This window comes from Lathyrus oleraceus, chromosome 4 (assembly GCF_024323335.1).
Source record: "Lathyrus oleraceus cultivar Zhongwan6 chromosome 4, CAAS_Psat_ZW6_1.0, whole genome shotgun sequence".
In the NCBI taxonomy this organism is placed as follows: Eukaryota; Viridiplantae; Streptophyta; class Magnoliopsida; order Fabales; family Fabaceae; genus Lathyrus; species Lathyrus oleraceus.
The window spans coordinates 409,118,858-409,129,312 of record NC_066582.1 but is presented as its reverse complement, the minus strand read 5'-3'; the positions used below and the strand labels follow the sequence as shown (position 1 = coordinate 409,129,312).

The window sequence follows — 10,455 nt, the reverse complement described above, 5'->3', positions numbered from 1 at the left end:
TAAATGAGCAGAAACATTGGCCTGATGCCATTGATTTTCAAACTATTTTCTTAATCAAACATGCAAAAAAACTTAAGCATATTAACTTTATTTTCAATAAGAATAAAAAGAACTAGCAACCTAATCTAACCATTTTAGCCATTTGGTGCCTTTTTCCTTTTAAACGTTTCAAAAAGAGAGCATTTAGATTTGAGTTATCCTTGGTTGAGATATAATTATCCCATTCCATGATACGTTGAGTGTAAGACTTTCCATTTACTAGGGGTTAGTGGTATACCTGTTAATTTAATCCAAGTTGGAGCCCTCCCTCTTAAATGTTGTAAATCCCTCATTATCAGTGGATGTTTGGTTGAGTATTCTCCCATTGATAACAAAAGATCTTTAAGCTTTTGTTAAAATAAATTCACCCATCTTTGGAATTTTTACCACGAACTACGAGGTTTTGATCCCTCATTTATGTTGGTACATAGGCATAAGACCAAAAGTCTTATCAAACACAAAATGTAAATAAATGAATTCTTTTCTCATCCCCTCATTTTATTTTTAAAACAAACATCTTTTCAACCAAAACACTTACACACAAAAATGGCTCCTTAGAACTACCTAGGACACTTTGGATGCTAATACCTTCCTCTGTGTAACCAGCCCCCTTACCTGTAATCTGTAACATTTTATTAGTTTTGATTTGAAAACTTCTTATCTTTGGGTTTTGTTCGTACTTTCACCCTTTTCCTTTGGAAATAATAAAAGCGCGGTTGCGACTCTGGTTTTATTGACGTTGAGTTAACCAATAGCTTAGTGGTCATGAATTTACCGCTACAGCGGCATCACACCATTCTGATATAGTTCAAAGAAAGAATCGGTCATTAGGATAACTTGGAAGAACAATGCTTAGGGATTCAAATCTACCAAAATATTTTTGGGCGGATGCGGTAAGCACGATATGTTATGTACGTAATCGAGTTATAATAAGACCAATCTTGAAGAAGACTCCATATGAACTCTTCAAGGGAAGGAAGCCAAACATCTCACATTTTCATGTCTTTGGATTCAAATGCTTTGTCCTTAACAATGAAAAAGAAAATCTCGGTAAGTTTGATGAGAAATCCGATGAAGGTATCTTTCTTGGTCACTCTCATTCAATTAAGGCTTATAGAATTTATATAAAAAAATTAGTTGTATAAGAAACTATGCATGTTTTCTTTGATGAATCTAACCCATCTAAGGAGGATAAAGTTGTTTGTGACTATGATGATATAATAGAAGTACCTATTAAAGATATTGTCAAAGATGATGATGTTGAACAATCGGGACGAAAAGATGGAGTTATTCAACAAGCGAAAAATCAAAATGATCTACCTCAAGAATGGAGAACCCACTATGATCACCCAATCAACAACATAATTGGTGACATTAGAAAAGGAGTATAAAAAATGATGAATCTCAAGGATGGTTGCTTGAACATGGCATTTTTTTCTCAAATAGAAACTTAAAAGACTAATGAAAATTTAGAATATGGCCAATGGATAATTTCCATGCAAGAATAGTTAAACCATTTCGAATGAAAGAAAGTTCCGGAACTTGTTCCTAGACCTAATGGTAAACACATCATTGGTACAAAATGGGTGTTTAAGAATAAGCTTGATGAGAATGGTATAATTGTTCGAAACAAGGCAAGATTGGTGGGGCAAGTTTATAATCAAGAAAAAGGTATCGACTTTGATGAAAAATTTACCCCGGTTGTAAGTTTAGAAGCTATTCGATTACTACTTGCTTATGCTTGTTCATTAAATTTTCCAGCTATTCCAAATGGACATCAAGAGTGCATTCTTGAATGGATACATCAATGAAGAAGTATATGTCAATCAAACTCCCAGTTTTGAAAACTTCAAGAGTCTTTCACATGTCTATAAATTAAGAAAGACTCTTTATGTCTTAAAGCAGACACCAAAGGCTTGGTATGATAAACTTAACAACTTTATTTCTGAAAGAGAATTTGAAAAAGGTAAGGTTGATACTACATTATTCATTAAGAAAATCAAAGATCATACCTTATTAGTTCAAATATACATTGGCGAGATCCTATTGAGATAAACAAATAAAGACCTATGTGAAGAATTGTCAATAATGATGCAAGGAGAATTCGAGATGTCCATGATGGATAAGTTGAATTATTTTCTTGGACTACAAATTAATCAACTAAAGAATGGTATATTCATCAACCTATCCAAGTACTGCTAATAACTTTTAAAGAAGTTTGACATGGAAAGCTTCAAAGAGATCATAACTCCAATGGGTTATAATACTTATATTTATCAAGACGAATCCAGGATTCCAATTGATATAACAAAGTATCGAGGTATGATTGACTCTTTATTATATTTAACTATTAGTCGTCCTGATATCATGTTTAGCATTTGTCTCTATGCATAATATCAAGCTTGTCCAAAAGAATCACTTATTTCTTTTGTGAAGTGGATCATGAAGTACTTGAAGGAAACAATGAATGTCGGCCTATGGTATACTATAAATAGTGTCTGTAATTTAGTTGGTTATTTTGATTCTAATTATGCAGGTTGTCAAATTGAACTAAAAAGAACTAGTGGGAGATGCCACATCTTTGGAGATGTATTACTATCATGGTCATGCAAGAAAACATGCTTGTGTTACACTTAAAACTCAGAAGTAGAATATATCACAACCAAAATTCGTTGCGCTCAAATACTATGGTTAGAAAAACAAATTTGTGACTATGGTGTAAATCTTGGATGCATCTCCTTAAGGTATGACAATACCAGTGCGATCAACTTATCAAAGAATCCGATTATGCATTCTCATACCAATCATATTGACATTCGCCATCACTTTCTAAGGGATCATGTTCTAAATGGAGATGTGGAAATATCATTTCTAGATACAAATGATCAACTAGCGAATATCTTAACAAAATCCCTTAAAAGGCAGCTGTTTTATAAGATATGGAGAGAACTTGGAATTTTGGATGAAAATGATGTATAAAAACCACAAAGATATATTATAAGATATAAATTCTTCTCGAAATATCCAAGGTACATGATTCTTGTTTTTCTTATGATGAATGATTAATTCACAATTGCATTTGTGAGTTATCGAAGTTTAATCATCACTAGTATATGTTCTTATGCCAATTTGTGTTATGTGTGATATACAATATGTATGTGTGATGTAACATGTTCTCACTTAGCCAAAATTGGACCATGTATGAATTTTTTAAAAATTTACTTAGGTAAATCGATTGAAATATATGGTAAACCGATTGACATGCTTTATTTTGCTATTTTTTTTACAAAAGAAATGTAAATCAATTTACATTCTTGGGTAAATCGATTTACCGTGTCATGAGTTCCAATTTTTTTTTAAAATTCAGTTAAATATTGGTCTCTCTCTCTCTCTCTCTCTCTCACCCACCATGAGATATCTGTTGGTCTTCCATATGCTCGGCTCCTCACAAAAGTCTTCAGGAAATTCATAGTGAATCTTAACAATGAACTTTGCTACAAGAAGTCTGAAGCTGATAGTGAAATTTCATATGATGTTAGCAAACCATTACATATATTCATTGGGAAAGACCAGGAATCATATCTAAGAGAGAAACCTTTTTCTCTTCATCCTAACAACGTGAAGCTCACACACCAACCAACCAGATGGTTATAGATTTCATAGCTCAAGGTTTTGATTGTATGGATCTTTGTAAACATGCGACAAGATATGGTTGGGCTTTCATGAAGGATGGAGAGTTTGGAAGCCTTTCATAGGGGACAAGGACATGAGACCTTGAACCAAGATTGAGACATTTAACTATGTTTTTTGTTCTTGTTTATTTACTTGTTTTGAATATTTTCTTTAAGTTATTTTGTTTTCAAACCTCTTTATGGTTTGTTATAGTTTTAAGACATCATTATGGTTTTTGGATATTATGCTTGGTTTAGTATTATGTGTTTTTCAGTGTTAACCAACAAATGCACCTTCCCACTTGTCACAATGTGATTGTGATCGTCTTTTAGAAAGTCTTTATAAAAATTTGATATTCGACAAGGTGAAGATTATTATGTATCATTCATATCATGTGAAAACTCCTAAAAAAAATATATATTTATTGTCTTTACATTCATTTCTCTTTAATCGTTTATACTATATCAACAAATATAATAAAATATTAACTAAAAATCATATCTTATGTATCTCACCCACTTTCTCCAAATCCAAAAAATAATGTTTGAAGAGCATAACAAACACTCAAACATAACATCTATAATCTCGTTAACCATTTCCTTTCATGCAATACACCATCCTATCCTATGTATGATTGCTTATAAAAAAACAGAGTATATATATATATATATATATATATATATATATATATATATATATATATATATATATATATATATATATAAAAGACAATACACAAAATATATATATCTCTATATGTATATCAAATCAAAGCATACATTACACAAAACTAGACCTATATATATATAGTGATATTAATTAAAACTTAAAAACACACGTACACGTACATGTTCCTATAATAACTGAGTTATTATAGACTTCAAAACATATGACTAAGCATTTATATTTATACATGTCTATATAATAAAATATATGAAAGTCTTATATTACACTAAGATCATTAAACAGTGTATTATTTATATTATATAGTACTTATATTTCCGGTACCAACTTCCAAGGATTCATTCTTTGAACGTTATAACTCAATTTGGTATGAGCTTGAAAGGAGGCTTAGAAAAAGTTGGCGATGGATCATATCGTCCATAATCTTTTGTATTAGCCCTAAGAAGCCTCTCACGGATAATGCTTACTTCTTCCTCATCCATTGCCTTCATTGTTGCTACCTGTCAAAATACAGAAAGCATGAACACATACCTAGTTAAAAAAATTAGTGCATAGTGGCCAAAATTTCAAATATATATGAAAAATGCTATAAAATAAACGAAAAAAAATTGCAAACCATACTCTTATATGTTTGCTTTTTCATCAAACCCTACTAAAACCTAGATTTGGTAGTTCATGAGCTTTGCACCATTTGATAGTTAGGTACAAGGCTTTAAACATGATGAGAGATTAAAAAGATAGATAGATATAGCTAGTTAGATACATCAAGAAGTAAGTTTATAATTGGTAGTATTTATTATTTAAGATTTCTATAATAAATTAAAGAAAATAATTATGTACTATGGAAGTGAATATTCCATGTCATGCATACCTTATTCACATCTTCATCTGACTTTCTCATGAACTTCGATGCTCGACCTGCATATGCATTAAGCACACACTAGGTAAATTTTATTTTCATCAAACTACTTTCATAGCTTATATATATAGTTTATCTAATACATATATAATTGATAACACTATGAAGAATTCAATCTCAAAGATTAAAGTTATCAAGTTGATCACATGCTTCCCACTTCAAGGGCTTGAAGCAAAAGAGCAATATCATGGAAACAAATCTAAATTAATTTAGATTCCATATTCCAATGTTATAAACTTAATATAATATATAAGAAAAACTATAAAGCTGCAAAAGACCTAATTAAAAAAAAAACCTGCAAAAGAAGTTGATAAAAGTGATCCAGAAATGAGGAGAAAGAGGAGTGTAAACTTCTTGAGAAACATGAAATCCATGATGAGTGTGGTCCTTGGTATTTTTCTACATGTAACTTTCACAAAACAAATGTTTCCTATGTATATTGCAAGGACAAATTGTTGACAACAAAAACTGAGGTTGACAGTTTTCTTAATTTGAAGTAATTAGAATGTATAATAATATTCAAATAGGAAAAAGGTATAGGCAGACCACTTTGCTTTTGTTGGGACACTAAAGTCTAATAAGTTAGTGGAAATGGAAACATAAATTAATTGGGATAATATTTTAAATAAATCAAATCTTAGTGGAAATTATTGTGTAGCACCTAATTAGCTTTATGACAAACTAATCAAATTTTAAAGTGTTATCAAACTTTATTTGTGACAACATTTTATATTTCTGTTTATGGACAAAATTGCTTTAAAAGCAACTTGCATGAAACTCCAACCCTTGCATATCTCAAAGGGGAATTGAAACCAATGTTATATTTCATATATTTTTAATGAGAAACCCTAGTAAAAAAAGTTCAAGAATTAAGGCCAATGTTAGAGGCGATTTACTTTCATAAAACATTTTTTTGTTTTATTTTCTATTTTAATTATACACTATTGATAGATCGATCTTCAGATTAATTTCTTCAAGAACAGTTTTATAAGGTTAATGTGGACCCTGTCATTTTGATTTATGCATGTGATTTCATCCATAATTGGATTTAAACCCTTTCGTTTAAATATCTATGTCAGCCAATGGAACTAACCCTAGGCTCGAATCTATTTGGAACTTTTTAGTCAATTTGTTGACAAAGAGGCTACATTCATATACAAACATATATGTTAGTTTGGATGGTAGAGTGGTTCTTCTTTATTTTGTGTTTAATGTTATTTATATTATTTTCATGTCTTTTTTGAAGATGTCGGTGAAGGTTCCGAAGAAACTTGTTAAAATTCAAAGAAATTTCTTTTGAGGATGAGTGAAGAGAGATTCTAAGATCTCTTGGATCAAGTGGGATAATGTTTGTAAACCTGAGAACAAATTGTGGTTAGTATGGAACCCACGACTCGTAAACCTAACCCTTTTTGGATAAATGGAGATGGAGGTATTTCAGGTGATATTCTTATAGCAAGATATAATGTCTCAGTTGTTTCCTCTCTTTGGGATAAGAACCTCGAGTTTTTGATCTGCTTCTTTTTGGTGTAAATGTGTGTCTCTTCTTAGATCCAAAGAGGATGACCTCTCATATCAAATAATATCTCATTTTTCTTGACCAGTAAGTTGGTTGATAAAACAAATTATATATATATATATATATATATATATATATATATATATATATATATATATATATATATATATATATATATATATATATATATATATATATTTTTGTTATATCAAACTATTTATAACTTAAATAAAAAATAAAATCAACTTAATTAATAAAAATCCAAATGCAAATTAAGCTATTTTATAAATCAATTAAAAATCAAATTAAATAACAAAAATTAACCTAAAATAAAACCAAACTAATTTATACAAAATGAAAATCAAACTAAAAAAGAATGAAACTAATTCAAGTTTAAAATATGCAGAAAATAACCATCAAATTATTAATCTAAATAATTGCAAAGACTGAATTAAAATTAACTACTTTTGTTAAATATAAAGAAAAAAATTAAACACTCAGACGAAATTGGAGTCACTACGCCAAAAAAGACCTATGAGAGCGCTTTTTTTGGCCTTTAAAAGCGCTTAAAAGCGCTGCCGTAGGTGGCGCTGCTATAGGTTTTAGCAGCGCTTTTTGTTTACTAAAAAGCGCTGCTAAAGGTTGTCAATAGAGAGCGCTTTTTAGTAAAAAGCGCTGCTAAAGGTGGTATATAGACAACCTTTAAGAGCGCTTTTTACTAAAAAGCGCTCTCTATTGACAACCTTTAGCAGCGCTTTTGAGTAAAAAGCGCTCTTAAAGGTTGTCTATATACCACCTATAGCAGCGCTTTTTACTAAAAAGCGCTCTCTATTGACAACCTATAGCAGCGCTTTTTAGTAAAAAGCGCTCTCTATTGACAACTTATAGCAGCGCTTTTTACTAAAAAGCGCTCTCTATTGACAACCTTTAGCAGCGCTTTTTAGTAAAAAGCGCTCTCTATTGACAACCTTTAGCAGCGCTTTTTACTAAAAAGCGCTGTCTTTTCCTCTAGTAAAATAACAAAACGCTGCCTTCAGTTTAAGCCTACCATTTCAACCTGTAATATTTTTTGGGAATAATCCCATAAACCTGTAAATCAAGCCTCTCTAATTCAAGCATTTGGAGTCATAATTCAAGCATTTGTAATTTTTTAAACCAACACAAGCAAACCAACACAAGAATGAACACATTTGGAGTCATAATTCAAGCAAACCAACACAAGGATAGATAGGCACTGAACACATTTGGAGTCATAATTCAAGCATTTGTAATTTTTTAAAGCAAACCAACACAAGAATGAACACATTAATCTATCCATGAAATTAAAGATATCACTAAAATTATAAAGAACTATACACAAGTCAAAACTAATATGTTATACGGCCTATTTGGAGTCATAACTAATCTGTTAAAAATATAAAGAACTATACACTTGCCAACCAGAAACCATTCTTCATCAAAGTATTCATGTTATTTTGAAACCATTATATACTAATTAATCTTTTCTCAATAAAATATTGACACAATTCCTCCTTGATTTGTTCCAACTGCAGTCTCGTGTAATGAGCACACTTGTATTCATCAAAGTACTACATAACAAAACATAATATGCATGATTTAGTTAAAAGTAATAAATAATATGAAATATTCGATAAATATTAAAACAAATCCTAAGTTATAAATCCATACCATGATTGGAATCTCTATTTGATTCATATTAATGATTTCCCTCATAAACCTCATTACAAAGTATCTGCAATCGATACCGTTGCGCTGTAGAGGACACTACATAGAAAAATAAATAAGAATGTATAGTTATCTTTTCTTATCAAGTAGCATCACTATTATAAGCAAAATTGTGAAAATTAAAGTACCTGCACTTTTATCCACGTAATGTTGCTGGATTTAGTACGTGGTACTCGAGCTTGTCTTTGAGATCGGAACACTTTTATTGATCTAACAAAATAAAAACATATATTTAGAACAATCTCACATAAATATACACGAATATTTAGAACAGTCTCACTTACGTATCAACTAATTGCTTCATATCCGGATAATTTGTCCATTCACCATCTTCACGGGTCCCAATTCAGTTCTCATTCCCATGTTTACCATGTCCTTCCTTACAAGATGTACATGCATTTGCTACTTGCTAGTTATGATGCAGCATCCATTCATTTTAGGGAATATCTAATTGTGAACTATTAATATCATATAATTAGTTATGCATAAAATGACCCATTTAACTTCAAGTTCTCAAGGGTTCAGCACTTCAGCTTATAGTTCTCAATATGCACTCCTAATGTTATACCATAAATGCCACCAAGAAATTTAAGGGTAGTGATTGAAAGAGATTTTCAGTATATTTTTTAGTTTTTATTAAATTATTCTCAAATTATGAATATGTAATTGTGTGGAAGCTGGCACTGATCAAAAGGACAGATAAAATCTCCCTTGTAAAAACATTAGGAAAGGCGCGTAAATAACAATATAATTTATTAAATATAACTTACCAAACCAGTATGACCCATCTGACCACATTTGTAACAAGAAATTTCTCCCAGTATTGCATCAGCAGTATTGACACAGCACAAATGGCCAAATGTCTTGCAGAGATAACATTGAATCTCCTAATCAAACAGAAGAAAGAAAGAAAGAAAGAAAAGAATCACTGACTGAGCCATTCATATCCAATGTAAGGCACTATTCTAATGAAAACTAAACCAAAAACCTCTAGCAAATTTGTAATATATGACAAAAAAGAAAAGAACAACCTTGAGATCATCCGGTGAATAATCATTCCTGCATGAAAACATATCATGCCCAGAATTCCCACACTTCAAGCACACCGTTAAGCTTTTAGGAACACGTGCCGACATGTGCTTCTCTGGACAATCTTTGGCACGGTGGCCACCTTTCTTACAGATATAGCAATTCGTCTACAGAAACATCAAGCAGATCTCAGTATAAACACTTTTAAACCTTCGGAAGCCAATAGGCAAGCAAACATACCTTAGTACATTGCTTTGCAACGTGTCCCAAACCACCACATACATAGCACGGTTTCATCCGCTTCGCTTCTGTACAGTTTACAGCAGCATGACCTTCCTCGCCACAATTATAGCATGCTCCCCAACTACTATCTGGAGGGTCAAAATATCTTGGACCCCGCTGATAGAAAAGAAACATGAAGTGATATACCCAACTAAGCATTCCTCAGCTTACAGTATTTTGAAAATCAATCAATCACATTTCAGATCAAATATATCAACTCACAAGCAGCTTTCGCAGAACCACATTGTCGCCTATCTGACCCGAACTTGCTTCCAGATCCACGGACTCACGGTTCTCTGTAGTTTTGATTATCTCTTCCACCTCTTGATCTGCAGCTACAATAACCTACAGAAAAAAGAAAAGCATTACAAAATATCCAATGTATCTCACCCAAATCCTAGAAACTAAAAAACCTCAAAACTTAAATTAAAAACTTATACAATGCAATTTTTGAACTAATTTCCCATTTTCAGTACAATCATAATCTAATTGATTTCCAAAGGAGTAGTTTGTGTGTCTATTCCAATTTATCAAAATACGCTAAGAAAATTCAATTCTATATAAA

The 10,455-nt window shown here is 31.3% G+C and overlaps 2 protein-coding genes across 5 annotated transcripts; both read right to left on the bottom strand.

The window, feature by feature from the left end:
- Positions 1 to 4,456: 4,456 nt before the first annotated feature.
- LOC127075741 (protein CASPARIAN STRIP INTEGRITY FACTOR 1) lies at positions 4,457 to 5,814 on the bottom strand. Its single transcript, XM_051017209.1, has 3 exons — positions 5,610 to 5,814; positions 5,267 to 5,313; positions 4,457 to 4,895 (listed from the first exon to the last, which is right to left on the bottom strand). The coding sequence occupies exons 1-3, from the start codon at positions 5,686 to 5,688 to the stop codon at positions 4,755 to 4,757; spliced, it is 267 nt and encodes an 88-aa protein (XP_050873166.1). The 5' UTR covers positions 5,689 to 5,814; the 3' UTR covers positions 4,457 to 4,754.
- Positions 5,815 to 8,599: 2,785 nt separating this feature from the next.
- Positions 8,600 to 10,255, bottom strand: LOC127135601 (uncharacterized). Of its 4 annotated transcripts, XR_007808618.1 has the most exons (6): positions 9,849 to 10,253; positions 9,611 to 9,775; positions 9,350 to 9,466; positions 8,864 to 9,037; positions 8,708 to 8,789; positions 8,600 to 8,618 (listed from the first exon to the last, which is right to left on the bottom strand). XR_007808618.1 is itself a non-coding variant. In XM_051062263.1 (5 exons), the coding sequence occupies exons 2-5, from the start codon at positions 9,903 to 9,905 to the stop codon at positions 8,739 to 8,741; spliced, it is 390 nt and encodes a 129-aa protein (XP_050918220.1). In that variant the 5' UTR covers positions 9,906 to 10,007; positions 10,113 to 10,255; the 3' UTR covers positions 8,724 to 8,738. The 4 variants fall into 4 exon arrangements, 3 of the variants coding, with proteins under 3 accessions (XP_050918220.1, XP_050918218.1, XP_050918219.1); XM_051062263.1 differs by lacking the exons at positions 8,600 to 8,618; positions 8,864 to 9,037 and having other exon boundaries at positions 8,724 to 8,789; positions 9,849 to 10,007; positions 10,113 to 10,255; XM_051062261.1 differs by lacking the exons at positions 8,600 to 8,618; positions 8,864 to 9,037 and having other exon boundaries at positions 8,724 to 8,789; positions 9,849 to 10,254.
- Positions 10,256 to 10,455: the final 200 nt, after the last annotated feature.

Bases quoted from the DNA above. Each gene is read 5' to 3' on its own strand.
- LOC127075741 (XM_051017209.1), bottom strand. From the start codon at position 5,688: ATGGATTTCATGTTTCTCAAGAAGTTTACACTCCTCTTTCTCCTCATT. The intron at 5,314-5,609 runs GTTTTTTTTTTA...ATGCATATGCAG, and splicing joins TTTATCAACTTCTTTTGCAG to GTCGAGCATCGAAGTTCATG. The intron at 4,896-5,266 runs GTATGCATGACA...GTATTTTGACAG, and splicing joins CAGATGAAGATGTGAATAAG to GTAGCAACAATGAAGGCAAT.
- LOC127135601 (XM_051062261.1), bottom strand. From the start codon at position 10,049: ATGCTTAGTTGGGTATATCACTTCATGTTTCTTTTCTATCAGCGGGGT. The intron at 9,776-9,848 runs GTATGTTTGCTT...ATGTTTCTGTAG, and splicing joins TTGCAAAGCAATGTACTAAG to ACGAATTGCTATATCTGTAA. The intron at 9,467-9,610 runs GTTGTTCTTTTC...CTGTTTGATTAG, and splicing joins ATTCACCGGATGATCTCAAG to GAGATTCAATGTTATCTCTG.